Source organism: Pundamilia nyererei, unplaced genomic scaffold, assembly GCF_000239375.1.
Source record: "Pundamilia nyererei isolate P.nyererei 1_Seehausen unplaced genomic scaffold, PunNye1.0 scaffold00127, whole genome shotgun sequence".
Lineage (NCBI taxonomy): Eukaryota > Metazoa > Chordata > Actinopteri > Cichliformes > Cichlidae > Pundamilia > Pundamilia nyererei.
The window spans coordinates 800,428-826,607 of record NW_005187528.1 but is presented as its reverse complement, the minus strand read 5'-3'; the positions used below and the strand labels follow the sequence as shown (position 1 = coordinate 826,607).

The 26,180-nt window shown below is 38.9% G+C and overlaps 2 protein-coding genes across 2 annotated transcripts; both read right to left on the bottom strand.

Annotated features, from left to right (window-relative positions):
* Positions 1-342: 342 nt before the first annotated feature.
* LOC102207254 (uncharacterized) lies at positions 343-2,165 on the bottom strand. The gene is made up of 3 exons (XM_005743066.2): positions 2,043-2,165; positions 1,681-1,829; positions 343-934 (listed from the first exon to the last, which is right to left on the bottom strand). The coding sequence occupies exons 1-3, from the start codon at positions 2,137-2,139 to the stop codon at positions 542-544; spliced, it is 639 nt and encodes a 212-aa protein (XP_005743123.1). The 5' UTR covers positions 2,140-2,165; the 3' UTR covers positions 343-541.
* A 1,503-nt stretch (positions 2,166-3,668) lies between these two features.
* Positions 3,669-25,052, bottom strand: castor1 (cytosolic arginine sensor for mTORC1 subunit 1). The gene is made up of 9 exons (XM_005743065.2): positions 24,720-25,052; positions 18,639-18,709; positions 14,712-14,905; positions 13,996-14,131; positions 12,935-13,058; positions 12,310-12,420; positions 11,052-11,134; positions 10,383-10,477; positions 3,669-4,691 (listed from the first exon to the last, which is right to left on the bottom strand). Exons 1-9 carry the CDS (start codon positions 24,875-24,877, stop codon positions 4,620-4,622), a joined length of 1,044 nt encoding a protein of 347 aa, XP_005743122.1. The 5' UTR covers positions 24,878-25,052; the 3' UTR covers positions 3,669-4,619.
* Between the last annotated feature and the right edge of the window lie 1,128 nt (positions 25,053-26,180).

Here is a 26,180-nt window from a genome sequence, read left to right as displayed (position 1 = left end):
AGAAGGTTGATTATTGCAGAAAAACTTTACACAATTTGACAAGTTCCTCTGTTTTAAGAGCACACTGGTTTTACTCATCACTGATCAGAAGATTACCTTAAACAGGATGTGATAATAAATACACACACACCAGCACAGCACATATGCACACTCGAATAATATTAAGTAACAAATAAATGACAAATTAATGAATGAACCTTTCTGAAACACTGGAACAATTAAATAATAAAACATTTTAAGATATTGTTAACACTGCGACTGGTATTATATTAACCATAACAAAATAAATAAATATTCTCAAATATAAATAATTTTGCAAATTTAGGCTACATCATATTCATATTCAAAGAAATAGATAAATAAAAACAAGGTACCAGTAAATAATTAATATATGGCCAAAGAGACCATTCTGAAATGCACAACTTTGAATTCCCTGTCAAAACATCATCAAGGGTTAAAAAGGAAACCTTAACCGTGACAGGAATAGCAGAGAGGTGGTGGATCCCAGATAACAGAGATATTTTCTCAGTCTTATCTGTTTTTAGTGACAGAGTGTCTGATTAACTACCGTCAGCACTTGTTTGGACCATTCCGTCAGTCTGACCGCAACACTCCATACATAAATTTTTTGTTTGTGGTGATCGGTTAACTCTCGGGGTGGGGTTGGGGGAGTGAAATCGAATGGTCCGAGCATAGCCTTTATCATAATGTTTAAATTTTCTAGTGTTTTTTCAACGTGCTCTGTTTTATTAAAAATTTCAACTGGGTACCTCAAAAGTTGTTGGTGATATTCTTTGGCTTGTAAAACGTGTAACTTAAAAAGCTCATTCTTGATATAGATGTTCTGCAGCTTCTCACAAGTGCTTTCACCAGATATCTGGGTGTCAGGAACTTCATGTCGTATTGTCTCATTCCTTTTTCCATATTTTTTTATCTGTAGGTAAAAAAAAACAGGTAGAATTCACCATAAAACTTGTAAAATTCTTATTCTCTATTCAAATAAGAACAGAACCACTTGATGCTTCAGCCTTGCACTGAGTTTTGTGACACGTTCATACAAGTAATAAGAACAGTCATGAGTGAATAAATGTAACTAAATACACTTTGGAAAAAATAATGTGCCGTGTACGTCGTCAACTTGTCTATTTTTGTGCTCACAAACAGCAGATTCAAAGAGATATGACGGATTCATGTCATTCAGCATTACTAATTTAAGATTTATATTTATATACTTCCATAAGTTGCAACCCCAGCAGGTTCTTGCACTAGTAGTTTAGATTAAAAGGACACAAGTAAGACACTAGGCATTTACACTGAGGGGCCTTTGAGAGTACCGTTATGTATTGGCTACTTAAGCTCTTACTGACTACATCTGTTCATGCAAACATCCACTATACATCAGTGAGCATTTTAAACATTTTCGACAGACGCGTTTTAAATATTACATGAAGTAAACTCTAGAGTTTAAAACCATTTTAAACAGGCTTTCTCTGAGGACAGACATGAGGTGAAATGTCATAAAATCAAGACTAAACTCTGGAAGATGATCGAGATTAAATATGACATATAAGATTTGGATCAATTTTGCAGCAGTTAGGTAAAGTCTACAGAATGTCCTGTGTATAGTTACAGCAATCATGCAAAGAGTATATGACAGCAGATTAACTAGATGGTACTTACAGATAAATTCAGTAGCTTAGTTGCTTCGAATTCGAATAACTTGGCAAGGTCATTGGTTCTCTTCAAATGATCACAGGAGTTATTAGATGGACAAATCGGAGCAGAAAACACAGGACTCCACTGAACTTCCAGGAAGATCAAGAGGATTGCTGAAGAAAAACAAAAACAAATGGAATTGGACAATGTTCTCTTAAACAAGAAATTGTAAAATTACCAAAATAATGCAACCAGATTAAACGAGTAGTATATGAGGCTTCCTGATGTAACGATGAAACTATGTAGTATCAGTTGTATTTGTTGATCAAATGGCCTAACCATGTCAAATTTGTGTTTGTTAAATAATAATAAAAATATATATTTACCATAGTGCAGGAGAGATCTATTGAGTTTAGAACCCATAGTAGCAGTACTAACTCTTATCCTCAGTGGTCCGTGATAAACCATACAAAACAGCAACATGCAACTTTGCTTTGGTAGGCCGGCTTAAATTGCATTTTAGGTACACCCACATTCACCTCATACAAAGGAATTCCATGACAATTTTTTTTTTAACATCACTCACATTATGACATATTATTGGATCATATGATTTCATAAGAGGTGTGACCATGGTCAGATAGACCTCAGATAACTAAAATCCTCAAAATATATCAGAGCATGAAAAACATTCCATCTGCATGCGATGTGGCTTGCATTATATAGGCCAGGTTTTTAAACAGAAGTTGGATAACATGGATAACGCTCAACAATAAACCATTTGAAAGTTAACACAGGAAAAAGAAAATCCCATTTAATTAAAATAATATATTAAAACTTTGACAAAGACTCATTAGTACCCACTTCTGTTTAAAGGGGACACAAGTCAGAAAGGTAGGGAAATATTGTGTAAATAGGTTTGATAAAAATTTTTTTTAAATTTATGTCTTATTAAGGACATTAACTGCATCCAGTATATGTCAAGTAAAAAGAAAATCGTATTTGTCTCTTATGTTTTTCCGATATTGCCTGCCCATCATGGTTTTATGTAACTTCCAACCACAAATTTCCCTTTATGACTGAAGCTTTAAGATGTCACGCAGACGCCAACCTGTCAGACAAGAATAGACTTAGCCTGCTTTCGCAGAAAAGCATGGTGCTGTGTTTGCGGCTATGTTGCTGCTGGTGTTGCTTAATAAAATCTCTTACAGAGAAAAAGAAAAACCTTAAAGAAGAGGTGGAGAAGAAGCTCAAAAGCTGTCTTAAGCAAAATTGTTACGTTTCTTTTGTCGCATTTTCTTCAACTTTTCTTACAAAAACAGTAAAGTAGGTGTATAGTTCAGTCAGTGATTAACAAAAATGATCAGAGCAAACCTGCAACAGACTCTCTCTCTCTTTCTTTTTTTTTTTACCCTTTTGCTTGGAGATCTACAGATCAGCCTTCTTTTATTTCTTAAGGATCCATTCTGGGACCTCCACTTTGTCTTTTAAATGTCACCTTTGGACAACAATCAGTTTAATAAATATTATTGTTTATTCAAATACGCACAAGCTATGCTTTGGTTTCATCTTTGGAATTTAAACTCAGCGATGAGCATTTAAACACCAAATTCCTGCAGGTAAACAGTCAGGATTTTTGCCCAATAGCCTGTTCAATGTTGATTTGGGTTGAACTTAAGAAAATCTTCAACAAATGTGCTTAATAGGTAATTGCTCCTGTTACAGCCACAACAGGAATATCACTGATCTGAGCCCTACTGCACCTCCAGCTGGGAAGAACTTTTTAGTGTGTTGGTTTAGGTTTGTTAATACTCTTAAAATGAAAACCAAAAGAACACCACATTTCGCCTCTCAGCTGTCTCAACTGTTTCTTCAAAAAGAAACCCCCCTCCCATAAATAACTATTATCAAAGCTACTTAATACAGGCCCAGTTGCATCATGTAGGACAAATGACAGCAACATTTGTCGTCAGTACTTGTTGGAATGACTTACACCAAAGTCAACATGGAACTTATTTTGAAGAACTTTTATTAACTGAAGCAGCACAAAAAGAATTTTACTTCAAATTGTATAAAATGCATTTGTACCACTGAAAAACGTTCTAAGTGATAATAGCTAGATACAAAGTTTATTGTGCAAAAAAAACAAAAAAACAAAAAATAAGACATAGTGTTATTGACCTCAGGTTAAGAAATGCTGACCCATTATTTATTTATTTAAAAAAGGAGAAATGGTCGCCCCCAACAGAGATTGTGGTAGTTTTGACACAAGAATCAACATATTTCTTCTCAAACCAGAACAAGTGAGCTCTGTTGTCAAAACCAAAATTTTTTTGCATGATAATTACAAACGATTGTTTGTCACCGCGTTGCGTTTCAAGCTACACACTTCCAGTTGAACACAAATGAAAACAGCAATACTTGCAAATGGTCTTTAAATGAAAAAAGAAGAAAAAAAAAATTCCCTCACAAACAAAACAACTGCTGCTTTGACATGATATTATAATATAACACCACACTGGAAGACTAAGATGTGTGTTGAGTGTATTCTGGTCTATGCTGCAAAACAATTCATCTTCTGACCATACATGTCTATTATACACGCTCAAGCCCAACTTTCAGCTTGTGAAACTGAATGCTAAAGTGTGGTTGTGTCCGTTTTCAAGTGTTTGTGTACTGTGATGTGCATTTGTCAGCTTGAGGACCCCCTAAGGCTCATCCTGTGCATCCTGCCTCGACAGGTATAACAGGAGGCCTCGCATACAAACTGTGTGCACGCACCACAGAAAAGCGCTTGCGGTATTCATGGCAAATTTGTAGTAGTTAATACTTCTGGCAATGCAGTCTTAATCTAGGCACAGAGTTAGTCTCCTTCTCTGCTGGCCTGACACCTCTAGCTGTTAGAACTGGAGCTAGAGGACATAAAGAGCCAAGATCATCAAGAACTATCAGTCCTTCAGAAATCAGCTGGTGGCTGGTTCGTTCCTCTGGTGCTGAAGCATGTCTGTCACACTGACTATGTCCTCTTCAGGGACCTAGAAAAAAAAATTTAAATACGTATTATTACATTTATTGCTTGGCAACTTAAAGAACAGCTTTATTGTGTTATAATCTTATAAAGCTGACATGATGGAAATACTGTGATTGCTTCTGTTATCTCATTTAAAAAAAAAAAAAATCTGGACTCACTTTGTACAGTGTTTTCTGGTGGGCAGGTAGTGTAACAACTGTTTTATTACAGTTAAATTAGCCTAATATGGATGCAGACAAGGTTAATCACAGTGCTGAGAATCAACCAAAACAGTAAAGTTACAGTTCCTAATACCAAAACATTGAGCTTACACAATGATTAACTTCCATGAAATCAATTGACATTTACTGGCCCATCTACTTTAGTTAAAGATAAAATGACTGTGATAAATTCACTGAAAGGTGCTGACCTACCACCATCTCATATGCACATGTTCTTTCACACGGACTACTGACGTACAGTGCTTTGAAAACACCCCTCTGATTAATTGTTTTTGGATATTTGTCACACTTGTTTCAGATTCAATCACATTTCAACATTATGCAAAAATAACGCAAGTAAATCCAAAGTGCAGTTTTAAATGATTTCCTTTATTAGGGGATAATGCTAATAATACATAATGATAATCATGCAGGAACACAACTATCTGAAAGGCACCAGGACCTCCACTCTGAATGGCTTTGGAGTGGCCTACTAAAGTCTTAAATATGACCAGATACTTTGGCTTGACGTTAAACGGGTCACTCGTGTTCGAAAACCCTCCAGTGTGGTTGAATTAAAATGATTTTGCTCTACAGTAATGTGAAAGAGTCACTGCACCTCTTGCTGTGTTGTTTAACATGACTTTCAATCCTTTTCATCAGTGAAAAAAAAAAAAAAAAATTCTTAAAATAAAAAAAAATGTAACGATGGCATTACCCCACTCCCCATCAAAACACCCTCTGTTTGCGGGTGCCCATTGGCAAGAAATACATCTCAAATACTACAACTGGATGACATAGCAGAAAAATATTCCAGGATTGCAATTATCTACTGATGCAAAGAATTTCTCAGAAGTGCACACGTCATTGTGACGTCACAGGAAGTGTTTTTTGTTACTTTTTTGTTACTTTTTTTCTCTTAAAGTTGCAAGACTTTGCTATTAACAGAACAGTGTGGTTATGGTTCACGAGTAAAGATAGCACCTGATTGCAGTGACAGAACAGAAAGCAATAGTGTTCCGTGACTAAGACTTTGGTTATTACTCCCGTCATCCATACACCCATCCATGTTATATTGAAACATTGCACAAATATTTAAAATTTATAACCCTGTTTCATAAAGAGATGGGACACTGTATAAATCATACCATAAATAAGAACAGAATAAAGGGATTGTAAATTGTCTTCTTCAAAACCCAAGAAGTTGAATCCTTCACTGCTCATATAAACACTGTGGATAAAAACATAAAGGTCACTAGGGAAGACAAAGGATAACTGTAGCTGACCTGCATTGGCTACCCATAAAATACCGCATCCAATTTAAAATACTGCTGCTTACATTTAAAATTACCAACAACACAGCACCGAGCTACCTTAAGGAACTCCTTAAATCGTATGTTCCTGCCAGAGCATTAAGATGGTGCAGCCTAGATCTCGGCTGAAGTCTAGAGGTGACCGGGCCTTTGCCCTGGCTGCACCAGAGTTGTGGAATAACCTTCCGATTGGATGGAATTGGACGCCCGGATCACAATCTTTTAAATCACGGTTAAAAACCTTTTTTTTTAATCTCGCCTTTCCTGCTTGTTAATGCTCGCACCTGACTCTTAGACTTACTCTATTTTTCCTTATACATATTTTTTTTATGGCTTGTGCTTTTATTATGTTTTTATTTTGATATGCATTTTATATTACCCCTGTGTATTAGTGGCATTGACCTGTGGGTATATTTGATACTTTGCTAAGGCCTTATAATATTCGTGTTACTTCTCTGTCTCTTATGTTAAGCACTTTGGTATACCGCTGGTTTTTAAATGTGCTCTATAAATAAAGTTTGTTGTTGTTGTTTTTGTTTGCCATTCCTGGACTGTGCCGCGGGCATTGAAGAGAATGGAAACGTCAACCCTGAAGTTTACTGGAAGCCCACACACACGGACCACACACTAGTTTCAAAATGAGTTTGTGCGAAGCCTTGACTGACTATGACCTACACCAGTTTTCACACCTTGGCTCATGTGATTAGGTAGAGGATCATTAGGACGTCGATTGTGCCTGTTTGGGGGGGGGTGTACACTCGCATAGTTGACCCTTTTGAACTGAAGAAGCTTCTCGGATGAGAGGTGAAACTTCAAGCAACTTAAAGAAGTCCGGACACTTTTCTTTCCAAGCTCCTTAGACAACGTGTCTAAATAAAAATTAGCTCAAGATCGCTGCATTTTTCTTTGCCATTCTTTAAATTTGATCCTGTGTTTGTGGGAGGTATGAGATTTATTAATTTATTTTTTACATTTTTCTAATCCATGTATTGCAGGGGTGGGTAACTCCAGGTCCCAAAGGCCTGTGTCCGGCAGGTATTAGTCATCACCCTGGGTCAACACACCTGAATCAAATGATTAGTTCATTACCAGGCCTCTGGAGAACTTCGAGACATGTTGAGGAGGTAATTTAGCCATTTAAAATCAGCTGTCTTGGATCAAGGACACATCTAAAACCTGTAGGACAGCGGCCCTTGAAGCCTGGAGTTGCCCATCCCCGACGTCCTGGTTTCCAGAACCAGATCTTGTCGGTTTTAATTGCTGTGCTGCTTAAGCACCCAAAGATTGCACCTTTATTTTTAAGGATTTTAACTAAAATAAATAGTTGAGAACTATTTATTTCATTGGTGAATTATTCACCTATGCAGTCTTCTACAGAGTAGGGGGCCTCTCCACATCTTTAGTCTGGAAAGACTGAGTCAGTTTATGTATTTATTTTTTAAATACCCAGTCATGTTACTAACCAATTTAACTAGTTGTTTGATATTTGGCCTTTCACCATATTTCATTAAATTAAAAACAACACTTTGTTGTCACACAAGGGGCAGGGATAGCTCAGTAGGTAGAGTGGTTGCCCCATGATCGGAAGGTCGGGGGTTCGACTCCACTGAACGGCTACCCTGAGGTACCCTTGAGCAAGGTACCGTCCCTACACACTGCTCCCCGGGCGCTGCATTGGTGTATAATTTTATTATTATATTATTGTACTGTTCTCAAAGATTCTTAAGGTTTTCAAATCATTTCATTTACATTTTATACAAGACAGCTACTTTTTTATTTGGATTATAGCTGCAGATAAGAAGTCTAATATTGCAGTAGAGAAATGCAATATCATACGTGGTTTACCTCAGATCTCTCTACTCACTTTACAGACACCATGAGAAAAAGCATTTCTTGTCTAAATGTAGAGGGGAAACTTGGTTTTGTTGATTCACAGGCAGGTTTCTCGGAAATGGCAACAAATGAGCCAGATAAAGCTTTCTTAGTAATTTTCAAGATAATGCAGATAACTTGCTTACCAAGCTGGCACATACACAATTTCAATGCAACCGATTTTTGACAGGCACGATAATGTGCATATCAAAATGAACCTTTGAAGACACGTCAAATTTTGATGTGCTATCAAACCACATGGAAAGTACAGAGTTTCAGCATCGTATTTAGAGTCAATTTAGCTACCATCACCTTCATCTTGGTAAGGTTCAGGTGTGTGGAGGCTAATACGGCAGACTGAGTAAGGGACAGGTAACCTTACATGTACCGTAATTGTCGGGCTATAAGCCGCTACTTTTTGCACAAGCTTTGAACCCTGCGGCTTTTAGTCAGGTGCGGCTTTTCTATGGATTGTCCATGATTTTTGTCATATCGTAAGACGATTTGTTTTGTTTGTTCCGCTGCTGTACGGCACTACATTGCCTGGCGGAAGGGCATGTGATCAGACACACAGTATCGGGGTTCAAGAGTGGTATGTTGGTCACATGTCCATCCGCCAGGCAACATAGTGCCGTACAAGTAGCGCGAAAAACAAACTTCAAAGTAGCGCTACGCGTTCAGCGGGAGTCGTGGATGACGAGCGGCAATAAACTTGCGAAAAGCAAGTTATGCTCAACTCCACCGGTGGAATCTGACAGCGTGGAAAAGTGTGAAAACATCCATGATCATCAACGGATTTCGAAGGGCTGGACTGCTGCATGATGGAGAGGAGGACACCGCCACGGCCCTTCTGAGGGTGTTCAACTCTGACACTGACAACGAGGATTTATTTGGTTTTGAAAGCGACAACGAAGGAAAGAAGCTGAGAGTGGATGACGAAGCCATCCTGAGCCTGTTCGTATCCGACACTGGAGAAGAGGACTTTGGTGGTTTTAGTGCGCAGGAAGAAGAGAAAGATGGTGGTGAATGACTGACTTTTCTTCTGCGCAGGAAGAAGAGAAAGATGGTGGTGAATGACTGACTTTTCTTCTTGTTAAAGCCGTGTCACTGCACCCGAGCCTAAAAGGTAGTCCGAATCTATTTTTCTGGTGTGCTATAGGTTACTGTTATGTACTACATTTGTTACTCATTTATGAAGCACAGTACATGTTTCGTACTTGTAATTACCACTACTTGTACATATACCTAAAAACTTATGCAAATATGTACCCATAACTTGTTTTTCAAAATATTAATAAAAGGGGTGTGTCTCCAAACAGCCATCTCTTTCCTGACAATTCCCTTTGTGCATATTCTCTTACATATGATAAGTCAACATTGAAACACCTGCGGCTTTTAGTCAGGTGCGGCTAATGTATGTACAAAACAGGATTTTCCCCTGATTTTAGCTTGTGCGGCTAATATTCAGGTGCGCTTTGTAGTCCGGGAAATACGGTACATTGAATTTAAAATAAACTGTGGAGGAAAGAAAAACAAACTTGCTTTGAGAGTGTAATATAGGACTTACCTCTATAAATTTCACTTAAATGTTAAATATCCAAAAATATACTGCACAAAATGCTTGAGTAATGAGTAATGCTTCCACGAATGACATTTATGTGACCAACACTTGGTTTTTATCTGTGCATAAAGACACAGATCCAAACCTGAAGTCTTTAGACAATAAAAATGATACTGAGATATAAAACTGAGTTAAGTTTCACTTTTTTTAAGCATCCAAAGCAAAAAGTGTAGCAGCCTAGCCTATAGGGTTTGGGATCTGACCCTACAATAGTCTTTTAAGATGGAATCGTGGTCCATAGCCTGAATAACGATTCACATTATAGACTTAGTTGAATCTATATGATCGAATTACTAGCATCATATATGACTGACTGAACACAAAGTTTGTGACTTCAACTCGAAAGGCAAACATCTGCATCCTGTTTTTATGCTTAATCTTAATCTTAACTCTGACAAGAAGTGATTTGCATTTCCACTGATTTGCTGATTCGATTTCTCTTCAGGATGTTACCCAATCACATTAATCTTTTGACCTCCATGCTGTCGTCTAATAACAGAATAAGTTAAACCTCCAGTATACACATTACATTTCCCTAGTTGCGTCATAACACGTTATACTTTTGCTAAGTTTGTGTGGCGTATTTATCTATTAATCACAAATGTGATCTGTTCGATTTATTTGCATAACCCATGACATGTCAGATTGAGACTGTTCATAATTTAAGGTGATCAAAATGCTGGACTCACCAGAGCATGGTCAAAGCTGAAGGTGCTTATGTAATAGGCAGAGATGTCACTGTCGGCAAGAGGCTGCGATATCTGGGCAACTATACCACATTCATCTATGAAACATAACGAGAGAAGGAGAATAAGCAGCACAATCATAATCAAACGAAAAAAAAAAAAAAATAATAATAGTAATGAGGGTTCAGTTGTTTGTAAATTTAATGAGCACAGTGTTGCCTGCTCATTTCATTCTCCTGTTGAGAGAACAAGTTTTTGGTGACAAAGATTATGGTAAATCAAATCAATCATAAGTCTGTTAAGCATTTAAAAACCTGATAAGTAAAAGTGGCTTCAACCATCAGGTATGCTAATTTGGTCAGCACAGTAAAACATCCGTTTGGGGACAATTAAAGGCAGGGTTTTTTCCCCATAGGTATAATTTATATTATATTACATTTATCCAACTGCCTGACAGGCAAACTACAAGTCGCTGTGAAAGTGTGATAGCATAGTAGTCTTTACTTCCACCAATCACCAAGTTCCTAATTACTTACCTGCCAAATCAGAAGTGGACTAGATCTGCGGTTGTCGAGATAAGTGAAGACGGATACAGCCAAATGCATAGAGTTACCTCTTGATAACACATATGGCGGATTTTGAAACATTTGAGGAATGAGTAAAATATCGTACCGAAACCCAGCGGTTGTCCTCCTATGCGAACCATTCTCCACAGCTCCCCGGAAGAGCTGGTAAAGAGAAGATCGGCCGGAAACCTGGAGCACACAAATCAAACGCTGATTTGTTACGTCAGAAATGTAGCGGGGAAAAACATCCTGTAGCAATCACCAGATAAAATACTGCAAAAGCAGCAATGCAGTGCGCTGAGAAAACATCAAAACAACTGCTGTTCAGTTTGATATTCATTATTTTTTGGACTCAATGAGGTTAAATTATCCACACTTGGCTTAAAACGCCTGCATTAAAATGATCACATAGAGCAGCGTCAAACAACATGAGCTGTGTTGTGCCTGAGACATTAAGAAGACAGAAAACCTGCTATGAACTCAAAGCAGCCTTCAGTGCACTCACTCAAGTAAGCAAACTTTTTATGTGGCACCTATTCATGTGCAGCTCAAAGTACTTCAGACATGAAGCAACTTGAGCAATTTATAAGCCAGAATAAGACTCAGTTTGAAATGTCTGGATTCATCAAGCATGAGTTTACTTATGTGGGTTTACTTATGTGGGGGACTGAACCATGAACTAAGCTTTGTCTCTTGCCAGAGAATGCTCTGGCTGCCACCCGAAGATTAAACAACAAATATACTAAAATAAGGATTTTTCTTTTTAAAGGGCTCTAAAATATATTTTGCCTTCATGATCTGTAATGAAATTATTTAGACAATTTGTAAAATGAAACCTAAAACCTCTGAACTTAATCCTAAAAGACTTTGGAAAGTCAAAGATTTAACAATTCAAACACTTTATAAAGGCAGGTGACTTGAGAGTCATGAAGACATCAGCAAGCACTAATAAATGTTCACAAAGGCTCCTCAGGCAGGCCATGTTGGCAGATTTATCCAGACTGACAGTAACTAAAACTAAGGTCAATTCCTTTCTATTTTTATTTATTTTGTCTTTTTTCTATTTTCATAAAAGCATTTTAGTTAGTTGTAACATTTTCTTAAGTGTATTTTTATTTTAGCTAGCTAAAATGGTTTTGACTTTACTTTAGTTTTATTCAACTTTAATAACCTCGGCTCTCAAGTCCTCTGACTGTTCAGTGGCAAAAACATATGACTTAAAGATTTAATCCAGAACTTTGGAATAACTCGTGCCAGAGAACCTGAGGGGTTATACCTGTTCATACATCGTAAGCAAGAAAGTCATAGATGCCAGCAAAGAACCATGAAGTAAATTAAGAGTGTGGGAAATTTAGATTGCTTACTGTCTCTGAGCCTCAGTGTCCATCACCAGTGAGATGTATCCATCGATGAGGGAGAAGGAGAAGAATTTAACACAATCCTGGCTTGGACTTGGCTGGGGGTCCTCTTTAGGACTGAAAAGGAGGAAACACATTAAATGTGACAGAAAGACAGTAACATTTTTTAAATTTTTAATAAGGACACCACAATAACAAACTGCGTCAGCCACACATTTATTACGGTTGTCAAGCACAGAGCAAAAAAGCAAGTCATAAATAAAAATGTTGGTCTTACTTTAGGAGAATTATACGTGAAAACATGTTAAACAAACATATGTATGCAGAATAAAAGCAGTCTTTATCAGCCTAGATTTAGTATAAAATATGCTACAAGTGTTTTTTCGTTTCAAGCGTGTCCTAAAATTAATAAAAATACTTTATAAATTTTCACTTTAATGGTAATATAAACACAATCAAAGCAATGCTGCAAAGAAAAAAAATGAAATAAATTCATACTACCATCAATTAAACAAACACAAAAAAAGCCTGAACTGACTGAACTGAACTCTACTTTGAGTCTTCTGCTGCCACCTTGTGCTTTAAAACAGGTATTGCAGTGAAGTGATTAAAAACAAAAACAAAACGTCACCTGCTGGAATAAAAGAGAACATCGATGAGTGTAGTGGCAATGGACGGCAGTGTATCGGGATCCAGGGACATGACACAAAACTGGTTCTTTGGGATCAGAACCGGGTGAACTGTAGGCTGAATGGCTGCAAGAACAAGCACAGTGTTAGCTGTAAAAATGGGAAGGATTGGAACTACTACAAATGGGCATTGCACACAGGTTTTTCAGATTTTTCTAGACAACAAATTGTCTTTTAAGACAAAAATCCTTTTATCAGTGGATCTTTGTTGATCTATGGATCTACTCTGTTACTGTTTTCTATTGTTAAAAACAAAAGTAAAAAAAAAAATAATAATAATAATGTGGTAGCTTTTCAGCTTCTACGTGTATATTGACCTTCAAGCTCATTCATATTGTACAAACTCTGTTTTTGCCTAAAATACTGTGCATGTTTTAATAAATCACTGCACATACTTCACATTTTCCTAGCAAAATATAAGGAAATGAGGGTTAGTCAAGGCTTTTGCACAGTGCTGTAAGTCCCAGTTGGTTGCTGTCTTTTCAATCATGACTTCGCTTCTCTCTGTAGCATTTTCTCTTTCTTCAGTACAGCATTGTGGCAGCACTGCTGAGTTATAAAATATCAAAGAACAGCAGTGATGCCAGCGCTGACACGGCTGCATCAATAATGACTTTGCATGGGCTCACATGGCTGCCTTACATTCAAATTGAGTTGTGTAAGGTTGCACAAATGTTAGTCTGAGAATGCAAGACCACTCACAGCAGAAGCGGCTACAATATTTGCAGTGTACTCACAACTGCATGTGTTAGACTTTTCTAAAATAAGATGCTTGTGGAATGAAAAAAAAAACAAAAAAAAAACAACTGCTTTTAAGTACTTTTCCATAGATAAAATCATTCTTCAGTTGTCGTTTAATGATTTGTGACCTGGACTGTAAAACAGTCACCTGATGACACCGGCCTTAGTGAAGGTGGTGCTCTGGCATTTTAATGTCCGTACTTCCTCTGAGACAAATTGGATCAATGAATAAATCCATACTAAATAGCCCTGTGACCTGTACCTTCTCTGCCGTTCTTGTGGAGGCCGTTGGAAACATCCTGACAATGCACAGGAACAGACTCTCCTCCCTCCTCCTTATAGATATTGAACTCCTCCTCTAGTGTGCTGACGACCACAGACAAGTCTTTCTCTTTCACCTACACAACAAAGAAATTGTTGAAAATAAACATCACTAGTAAGACAGCTTATCGATTAAACATATGCAACACCTCCTCCATAAGCATTTCATTTGTCTATAATGTCATGCTGTTTCAGGATACTACACTCGCTCACTTTAAGGAAATACCTGAGCTCAAGCAGCATGTGAGACATTAATATACTTGCTGACACAAACATCTGTCAAGGTGTTATGTATTTGTGCCCACTTCACACTTTTCACATCTAATATGTAACTTTTTAGTGTCCTCAGCACTGTTGAGGATTAATCCCTTAACTGCCAAATTGGTGAATGGACAAAATGCAAACACAGGCTTCTTTTATCTGGCAAAACTCAGTAGTAGCAAAAGGTTTCAGTGCATAATTGCAGGGTGACTTTTAAAAAAAAAATGCATTTAAAATTGTATTTAGAATGTAAAAAATTGATCCAAATTATACGACCGTGAATAGTTTAGAGTGGCTAATTAAACAAGATGTGGAAGCTAATAAGACTGGAGTGTAATCAAGCAGAATAAAAATGGATTAAAAAAATGTTTGCAGATTTAAATAGATGGTGCTTACCAGGATGAAGTCAGTCTGATAAGTGGAGAGCATGAAAACAGAGACATGCTGCTGGGCAAGGGGTGCAATGACCGACTTGGCAATCTTAGTCACGCCAACAGCCTGAGAGCTGCTGGAGGCACTGCCATTAGAGACCACGTTGAGTGGCAGCCAGATGGCGCTCTCTACCTGGAGGTGCTCAGAGGGCTGCAGCTCTAAGGGTACAAATAAGAGTAAAGATGATTGGTAAGCAAAAAACAAAAAGATGCATAGATTAAAAAAGAAAACAAAAAAGGCTCATTTTAATTGAATACCCTTGGCTACTGTTTATTTCAATGTCCAGCAGGACCCAACTACATATTGATACTGTTAAAATGCTGCTGATGTACTACTCAGGCTGGGAAAATGTTGCATGTTTCAGTATTCCCTTCATGGCGAGTCTAGGGGGGGGTTTCTGTAGATTGAGAAATTTGGGGTTGGGATGAACTGATAGGATGCAGTGTTGGAACTTTTAAGCAGAGATTTCAAAACTCAGGACTGCCTTGGTGCCACAGATTTTAATAATTCACTTTTAAATAAAATCTGTCCTACTTTTGTGGAAGTGCTTTGACTTAAGAGGCCTAGATGCTGTTTAAAAATTACCAACATGGTGGCTTCCATTTACATTTGTTGCCATGTTTTTGTTTTACCAAAAAAAAATAAAGAAGAAAAAAAAAGAACTTATCTATAAGAAAATAATAATGATGCCACTGTCACACTAATAGGAAACCAAGCAAATTTTCTCATAAAGCTCAATCTGCAAAAAAAAAAAAGTGCAAAACTTTCAGAAGTTGCAGCTGGCAGCATAGCCGTTGAAAACACACTGAGCGTACATGTTGTGTAAATATTTTACATTTGATAAATATTCAAAATTCTAATAGAGCAACCGCACAGCTTCTCAGAGGATCAGTCATGAGTTCCACAAACAGTAGCAGTTTAATCTACTTTAGGATCAAGTGCAGCAAAGTGGATTCTTAAAATGTTGCTGCTGTTGATGTATCTGTATCTTTGTGAGGCTGCAAACGAGGCGGTGTTAAAAGATTACTTCCTGTTGCTTTTTCTGCTCTGTACACTGAACCCACACTTTCTCTCTCCCACCTGCTCTCTCTTCCTTTGCCACAGAAACCTAATATGTCCCTGCTACTTACACTGCAGCAGTGAAATAAGATGTGAGCAGCACTACAGCAAGTGCTTGATCATAGAGTGGGACTTACTACCAGTGCTTTTATGGGGCAAAGCTAAAATAGATGATCCCTCGCAACGCATGTCTGTAACTTAACTGGTAGTGGCAACCTCTGGGGCTAATGTGGAAGTGCCGAAAACTCTAGTAGCCACTTGAGGCGGGGCCCACACAATTTTTACAGCCCAAAAGTTTTACTCTCTAAAGCTATTTTGCAATTATATTAAAATTAATATGGCTTGCCGTATGATCAGCTGTCTAATAGACAATCTAATAAGTGTTTGCTCCAGTGGAAAACTGTATTTCCTTTCATTTGTATGTTACTTAATGCTAAAAAGCAGGCATCTGTTTGCACAATGCACCCATCCAGGCTTACTAGCGATAGCTCATAAGGAATTCATCCTGTTGTTCAAATATAATTACAACCCCCTGCAAAAAACAAAAAGAAGGTGGAGGCGATCATGCAAAGGGCTTCAACAGTGAGAATAAAAAAACAAAAACAACAACAACAAAAAGCCCACCTTCATGGTGGCTACAACCATCTTTTATATACAGTCTAGATTTTTCACAAATTCACGCTACCCCTGAAATTTTCTCAACATTATCACAATGAGCTTTATGCAAGATCACATATATCCAATGCAGTTAGATCATACGCTAAGTAGTCTTTACTTTCAGTCCTTGCAACGTTCTGCCCACGTAATAGCAACATTAAATGTCAGAAGAATTCACAGCAACTCTGTGGGCACGCCTTACCCAGGCAGCACTCTTACATAAACCTGCTTTGTGACAAAAAGCAACTGAATACAATGTCTTGACTGCCCAGAGTTCATGTGCAATAACAGCTTAGGCAGAGATACTCAGGTTACAAGTTTGGGAATTGCATGTTGTAACTTTTCATCTTTTATGCCAAACCCTTCATAAACTATTTATAAACATTTAAAAAACAAAAACACATCCATGAATGCTTTTTGACATGCACGTTGATTTGAACTTCGGGAAACCTTCACAATGTAAAACATTACTAAATGTTGTCTACCTCCTGCAGTGAATATTCCCCTTTCTGTTTCTTTATACCCTTCAAAAGAAGCAATGTTCTGGTCGCCATAATTTGTCACAGGAAGCCCCTTGCGGCTTCACTACACCAGCTTTAACCTCTTAAAATAGGTTTTCCCATCAGAAGGAGAGCAAGAGAGGAGAGTAATGGAGAACCCCGAGGCGGTACATGCCTTTAACAACTACATTTGTGTTAAAGGACGAGACAAAAATGGCAGCAAAAGCACTGGATGGGATCAGAAAGTTGTTTTTCCAAATGAACTTCAACAATGTTGCGATAATCGGGTCCAGGCATTGTCTAAAGTTGGATTTTCTCACAAGTAGAACACAATGGGAGATTTTGTTTTCACTACTTGAAACACTTCACATGGTTTAGCTGAGAGGTGGTGCCTAGGTAGAGCATGTAAGAGGCAGGACACATGACGTCCATTCGCTTGCACTGAACTCTCTGGACAACTGGTCTATTCACAGATTCACACGGGCTCGTTCTGACATTACAAAGACTTTGTACTAGAGATGGCAGCAGGTGCTGTCACACACACCTTCTCTGCGTGATGTCTGGAAAAGTTCATTGCTGCGTTTCCTTTTTTAATTGCTCTAACAATTTATTTTACACAAGATTCTACTTGTTCTACCCAGTTCAGCAAAATAAGCTGAACTTTTTTCCCCCGGAAAGTTGCATTAGACCACTGTAGGTTATGTGGTGCTGTGCATTTCATCATCAGATGGTAAGTGTGAGGCTCTGTGCAGGCATCTAGGCAAACCAAACGACGACTCGTCCATGGACTACCTGTCCGTGTATGCAACAGATTATACTCTGCACAAAGACAACAGCCTTATGTGGTGGAGTGGTTAGCACTGTTGCCTCACATCAAGAAAGTCTCTGGTTTGAACCCTGGCTGGGTTCCTTTGTGGGTTTTCCTCTGGGTACTCCTGCTTCCTTCCACATCCTAAAGACGTGCATGTAAGGTTCACCGGTAAATCTAAATTGGCCGTGGCTGTCGGGTTGATAAAGTGCTTAAAGTGAGTAGAATAAAGTTCTATATGAATGTATTGTTAAGATGTGGCAGGGAGTTTAAAGCACTTTAGTGATGCTTTATACTGTCAGTCCTTCTTTCCTTCACTGATATCAGAGATAAATTAGATCATCTCCTGTGAAACTGGAAGTATGGCAAAAGTTGCATAAGCTCTTTGGGAGGCCACGAAAAACACTTTTTTTGCTCGACTGACATAATTTAAGTTTACAAGACTTGTTTTCTTCTCATTGTATCTCCACAGTTTTAAGTCTACAACCATTCTACCGTGTGATATCTGTGAGGCTGAACAAGAAAGGAAGGAAGCAACATTAGACCGCTAAAACAACACAGCCCTATGTTGTGGACCAATTCAAGAATACATACTAATTCCAAATCGTGTTTTTACTGGAATCGGCAGTAGCTTCCTTACATTGTTTATCAGACCGTGTCTGTGCGTTTTGCCTCTTTTTCTCCTAAATTTTTACATTATTGGTAGATTATTTTTCTTCTGATAAGGCTGGCTGACAAACAGATATGCTACAACGATTAGACATAGCACACATTTATCGATATCTGCACACAGTGTTCAGTTGGTACTAAAATGTGGAAACATAACCCTCTGCCAAATAGAAATGCAAATGAACAAGGGTATTATACCTTTGAATCCTTCCTCGTCAAGGACAACTGTGTAGTTCTCTGGAGTCTCAGTCAGACTAAAGAACTTGCATCTGAAACAGGAGAGGAGGCACAAAATTAGAAAAAATGAAAAGTAGGAGATGACAATAGGGGAAAGAGAAACAGGAAAAAAGGCCATGTTATTCATTTGCAACCAACAAAAGGAGGTTCAATATATTCCTTTAACAAGTAAATGGAATTTTTCACCAATATGTACATGGGGTTCAGGACTGGATGTCCTTTAATTATCACAAGCCTAAAGCTCTATATTATGCTTCTATCACTCCATTGTCTATAGCAAATGGAGGGGAAACATACCAAACTGGGGCACTGCTTTGGCTGACAAACGCTCCTTTCAAATAATGTCTGGGCAGCACAGTTTAAAAGGAGATATGTGAGCTTATAAAAGTCACTAGATTGTTTATACACATCTATAATTAAATCTGTTTTTCACAACTGGATGAACCATAGGCAACAGTTTACATCTTTATGGTCTTCTTGAAGCTTGTTTAAAAAAAAAAAAAAAAGTGTCAGTTACCATTAAATGTTTGAAAACGGTGTCGTTTTGCCTGCTGATACAGCCCAACAGGGTTAACAATTTTTGAAGAAAAGAGCAGCTGGTATGAAACAAGACAGAACATTGATGACAATTTATTGTAATCTCTTCACCAAGCTTTGAGCTATTTGTTGTAAAAAGGCAGACTCAGTGGCTCATGTTCAGTCCTACTGAATGGTGTCTCTGTGAAAAAACAAACAAAAAAAAACAAACAAAAAAAAAAACACTAGGCCAATAGGATTTTGTGTGGTTTGACAGAGGAAAAAAAAACTCAACAATCTGGTACGTTCTCAAAGAACATACAAGTAAAGAATACAAAGGGAAGCTGATAGAACTGATCTGTGCATAACTCTGTCTATTGTCTACTTAAACATTAATATGAACTTTGACAAAACAAAGCAGGGTTTCGTTTTTCACTGGCCAGGCTAGACTTAAGATTTGCACTTCTTTAAAAAGAAAAACAGCCACAGTTCACACTGCTGATGTGTTGAGTTTAAACTGTTGTCCTTTTGTTTCATATCTGGTGCCATTCTGGACTGGAGGACTTCTAACACTTACAATCAAACATTTCTGATGTCAAGCTTGACTTGGGGATGGAAACACAGGTAGCCTGGCTCTGTCCTTCAGAGCTCAGCTGATGATGTTTGTCTCACAGAATGCAATGTGATAGTAAACACTGTCTTCTAGGCTGCTATAGATAAACTTGAAACTTCATACTGAAGAGCCAAATCTTGGCATATATATTTACCAACCATTTAATTAGGTACACCTTTTCAATTGCTAATCAACACAAATGTCTAATTAGCCAATAATTTGGTAGTAAGTGTATGTATTTAGCAATGTCATCAAGTTCAAACAGAGCATAAGATTGGTGATTTATGGGATTTTAAATGTGAATATTTCAGAAACTGCTGATCTACAGGAATTTTCCCACAACGCTCTCTCCCAGAAAAAAAAAAAAAAGAAGATATCCAGTGAGTGGTAGTTCTTTGGATAAATAATGGCATAATTTGGTGTAAACAACATGAAAGCATGGATTCATCCTGCCTTTTATCAACAATTCAGGCTCATGATGTTGGTGTAATGGTGTGGAGAGTGTTTTCTTGGCACCCTTTGGGCCCCTCTACTACCAACTGATCATTTAAAAACCACAGCCTACCTAAATATTGTTGCTCATCATGTCCATCCTTCTATGACCACCAAAGCTCAAATAATTTCAGACTCGTTTCTTGAAAACTGAGGTCACTGTAATCAAATGGCCTCCACGTTCACCAGATCTCAATGCAACAGAGTGCTCTGGAATGTGGTAGAACAGGAAGTTCACATCATGGATGTACAGCTAGCAAATCTGCAGCAACTGTATGATGTTATCATGTCACAATATGGACACAAATCTGAGGAATGCTTCCAGCAGTTCTGAAGGCAAAAGGGACAAAGAGGTACACCCAATGAAGTGCCCTATGAGTATACAAAGCAACAAAGGATTAGGGGTTGATATTTCTGGAATTTCATTAAACACCAATATTTTTACTGATTCTTCTTCATAACACTGATTTTTTAAAGTCAATATTTGGTCCCTATTTAATGTCCTGTGTTGAAAAAACAAAACAACAAAAGCAAATGGCAGACCAAAGCAACTGATCAATGACCTAAAAAAAAAAAAAAAAAAAAACTTCAGGTGTGCAAATTCCACTGCCACAGGTCAGATGTCATTATTTTGTGCTCCTCTGCAAGTGTCAGAAAAGCAGCACTGAAAGGATTTGATAAGCTTGAAAGCATATGATTTAGATGGACTGGCAATTATGGAACCAGATTTTAGCTAGAACTAGTTAATACTTATACCCTTAAAAGGGAGATATCTGCTAATAACTGGTGGATTAACAATGGGGGATAATAAACACGTTTTGCCAGAAAGAAGTCAGGCTATAGCAGGGGCCTCATTAGCGAGTGTTTTTATTTTTAGTGATGGAGAACCTAAAAGCAGTTTCTAAATCGAAGATCTCTTTGTTTCATTTGAAACCCTAACAAGGAAGTGCGATATTCCTGTATTCTTACAATGTCGCTGAAGATACATTCCTCTTCCTCTGCTTATCAGTCAGCTTAGACTACTACAGCCAAAACCTGAGAGAGACAGTCTAACTCCTGAGTCAGCAAAAAGTAATCCCTGGCATGAAATGGGACAATCACGCCACATAGACAAAGAGAGGCAGAGAGAATGCTGTTAACAGTAACTACCGGCTTTGCTAGCAAGCTCAGCCAGCCAATTGTGTTACAATACATCTCTCATTTCCTGTTGACCCCTCACCTTCCCTAGCAAGCAGTTTCCTGCAGCTAGTGTATGTCAAGCAGCTTTCCTGCAAGTAAAAACGGCAACGTTTAGTGCACAAATGAATGTGCTGTGTTGTTTGGAGCAGAGGGTGAAGACTGACTTTGTACATCCAAGTAAGCCACAGCTCAGCAACATTCTGACAGTTTGAGGGAACTATCTGTGAAACAAGTGTGCATATTTGGTTTCCTGTTTGCAAAGTACATGCAAGACAGATGTTTCACCTATACATCTATGCATTATAATGCACTAAGAAGAAAGCTGGAAAACCATTTGCACTGCATTGTTTTTGCGGTCACATGAAGACTGCAGAACTGCAGTCAGTACAGCCAAGGACCTCTTATGAAGTCAAAAGGAAGATCCAATTTGACGTCTACTGTTGTAGAAAAAGTATCTTTTCTTTCAGCTTCCTTCAAAGAATAAATCTGCTCAACAAAAAGAGTTATTGCTGTTCATAACTTGGTGGACACCAGTGGCACAGATCCATTTGCAGGCTTGCCACTGTAGATTCAGGCAAAGAATCTACAGTGGCAAAGCAAAGTCAGTGCCCCAAACATGTTTCGTACAGCATCCAGTAACATGGGTTGGAAAAATAAGCTTCTGTTGAAGTAGAAGGAACACTGAGAGAAGGAGATGAAAATAACTAGAAGAGATGAGGAAGCAACGGGTAGCGAGGGAGCGGCCAAGTGGGGAAGATGAAAACCAAGCACACAAGAGGTTGGACTTTGATCCAGCTGCACAAAACAACGGGTGGTAGCAGCACTTAGGGAGTGAGGGCTGGTGATGGCACTGGGCCTGCAACTGATGCTCCAGCTGAAAAAACATGATAAGCACACAGAAAACTAATGCTCAAGGGGGAGGAATGAGCCTCAAGCGACTCAAGTCCTATGATCACAGCACGACAAGTTGTCTACTACCTTAGCAACTTATGAAAACAAGATTCCTAGTTTTCTCTCGGGCTCTCCCCCCCCCCAGTTTCATAAAGGCGGGTGGGTACGGGGTGTGGGAAGTCCTCTGTAAACAGGAGGAGCGGGAGCCCCAGCCTTGACGGATCACTGAAGCAGACAAGTGGAAAACTCCCAACCGGGTTTCTGGCTCGGCTGAAGTATTGTTCCAACCCATGCTCTTGTTAGTTAGCCGCCAAAGAGAAGAAAGGAGGACTGTGTGGAGCCTGCGGGGCTACATCCACAATTCAGGAAGAACAATATATTGAGCTGATGCTGAGCTTCGTTTATTACTCTACCTACAAAGTGTAAACAACTACTAAAGACAAAACCAGAATACTAATAAGACTAGAATGGCTTAGAAGCCCAAGGTGCACATTTTTCCAGCCATTCTAGGAGAATTCACTGATAACTTAGATATTTTATTTTTTGCAAAACAGAGTATTTGACATTTATGTTTAAGTTGGTAATGACACTGACATTTACAGAGTAATATTGTAGCTAATAGTGCAAACTTTATTCCGTCATATGAATATTTCTTTGTAGACAAGGCAAAAGTGTTCCTTTCACTACTTTTAGCCTGTGCACTATAGACATTGTAAGCTCAAATTCAAATTGTATTTGTCACACACACACACACACACACAACCATACACAGTATGACATGGGGGTGAAATGCTTGTAGCTGTAGCTCCAGTGCCAATGGACGCTGAAGAAAAATCCACTATGCCACATGTGATTACCTCCTTAAAATTCTGCTCAGAGCTGCGTTCAAATCGCTTTGCACAGGGAGTTGTTCACAAATGAATAGCAGAGGCCTGAAAAAGGGAGATGGCTAAAAGTGTCCCGGAGCAATCAGGCTTGTTTTTGCTCCCCGATTGAAATCAAGCAACTAAAAACAAACTTCACCACCACTCCCCATTCCGCATCACCTAGTATTTGACCAAAAGGTGGAAAAAATTAAAAATCCCTCTTGCTCATGGAAAAAGAAACAGGAAAAACAATGGTGACATAACTCCAAAGCATGATCAAAATGCCCTTTCTGGTTTATTCAGTGCTTCGCCTACTTTTTAAACATATACTGAATGCTTCACTAAACCTGTTCAAAAAATGTTTATACCTTTCAAGTGAGTTTTTAAAAGTAACTATATATTTATATGGATTTTCTTGTTAACCGGTTGCCCAATGCCTTCCTCACACAAATCCCACACATCTATGATTATTCACAGAGACATGTTATTTACTTTCTACAGTACTGTAGAATAAGTCATCATGACACAGTGTGTCTAGTTTGAACATGTCAAACTTATTCCATTACCCAATACTCAACCAAGTACAGATGAAATCAATCGAGCATGTACAGAGATGCATTTGACATATGGATTTATGTTAGATGTAACTTCTCTATGGTCTTGTAAGAATGCACTTTTACTGCCCATCTGCCCCAAATAATGAAAACGTTGCTCTCTTTTTAAGAGGAAGCCAAAATAAGGTACATCATAAGAACCTTTCAGAGTATGGTGTGATGTACAGACTTCAGAATCCAGAAAGGCGATGACATAAGGAAGCGCTTTCTAGACAGTCGTTTACAGGTTCTTTGTTACTCAACACGAGAGCTGCAGCTGAACCCCGCACGGCCTATATCATGGTGGTCTGAAGACAGATGCCGATCTCTTCTTTTGGTCATTTATATGTGGGCCAGCCGCAAGAATAAACAATTGCATAACAATGGAGGGATATCCAGGGATTAGCTGAAAACTGGTACTAATGCCTGGGTGAGATGAGAAAAATTTGCAGACTGAACGTTGGTTTCGAGCGCAGGATGTCATGTATTAAGTTTGTTTCGGAGAGACGGGATCCAACCAAAATACACAACGGTACTGCACGCTTCTGAAGTAGTTTGATTAAAGCTGATTTTGTGCCCACTGGAAGAATCGCGTATTAAAGGTATGCAGGGCACAAAAATTCAGTTTAAATGCTGCAGATTTTTGTGCAAATGCAACTATAAAACAGAATGTCTAAAAACAAAAGCTACTGCAATTCTTGACATCTACATGCACTGTTGTGAATGATTCATGGAGGCAAAGCATGTGCAGGCAAATCGCCCAGTAATAGCTCGGCCACCCAGTGAATGAAGAGGCGCTGTAGGTTATCTCATATATCCGTACTGGATTACCAAAGCTGTTTCGTAAAGCAAAGCGACATGACCATCTGGCCCGATCAACGAATCTCCTTACCGTGTCCTGTTCCGGAGAAATATCAGCTTTATCAGTGGGTGTGTGAAATTCACCAGACCATTCTTGGATATACTGGTGACCCTCAGCCTGTGGTCCAATATGTGCAAGTCCATATTTCTGGTTGCGAGCAGTTCCTCTCCACTGCTCTGTTTCTGCATGCGGCGGAGAAGACGCCTTCCTAGCTGGATGATATCATTCAAATGTTAAAGAGACATAGGTCATGAGTATTTCCGCCGAATAAAAAAACCCACGTCACGCTGGTGCTTCTCTCAGAAAAGAGAAAAACATGCGACGCAACCATACGCCAGCCCCGCTTAACTACTGTATATTCAAATAAAGGGACAGCCCTAGAAAAGACACGCCCCCTCCTCTTAAAGCTACAGGTTTATGCCGATGCTTGGCACATGCACGCAGGGTGTGTGTGAAACGAGCTGTGACGACTTCCGGTTTTGTTTTCAAAAATAAAAGCCATCAAATATTCTCATAATAGTTTCTGTTCATTTAGCGGATTTGAATGAACAACTAAAACAAAAGATTACAATTATTATAACTATTACTATTATTACAATTATTTACACTTTTTTCACAAGAGTGTAAACAAAACAATATCAGTATAATTACTTGCTGCTTTCCCCCCTCCATCAACTACTCATGCTGAAATCTACCAAAGTTCTCTAATGACTCTGCCATAGCAGGCCTCATCAAAGTTGAGGATGACCCAGAGTACAGACAGTGGCCTGGTGCCAGCAGAATCATCTACTGATCAATGATCTGATCAAGGAGCTGATGATGGGTTTCAGATCAACCACACCAACACTAGTGAACATCCAGGGAACTAGCATTGAGATAATGGACTCTTATAAGTACCTGGGTGTACCCCTACCTGAACAATAATCTGGACTGGTGTCACAACGCGGATACTCTTTACTGGAAAAGTCAGAGCAGACTACCTGCTGAGAAAACTGAGATCTCTTAGAGTGCAGGGTGTGCTCCTGAAGAGCTTTTTTGACTCTTTGGTGGCATCATCCATCTTCTGTGGTGTTGTCTGTTGGAACAGCAACTTATCTACAGCTGGAAGGAAGTGGTTGGATAAATGGTAAATGGTCTGTATTTGTATAGCGCTTTACTTGGTCCTAAGGACCCCAAAGCGCTTTACACTGTACACAATCATCCACCCATTCACACACTGGTGATGGCAAGCTACATGTAGCCACAGTCGCCCTGGGGCGCACTAACAGAGGCGAGGCTGCCGGACACTGGCGCCACCGGGCCCTCTGACCACCACCAGTAGGCAACGGGTGAAGTGTCTCGCCCAAGGACACAACGACCGAGACTGTCGGAGCCGGGGCTCGAACCGGCAACCTTCCGATTACAAGACGAACGCCCAACTCTTGAGCCACGATCGCCCAAGAGTTGGACGATCGCCCTGATAAGTTCATCAGGAAGACCAGCTCTGTTCTA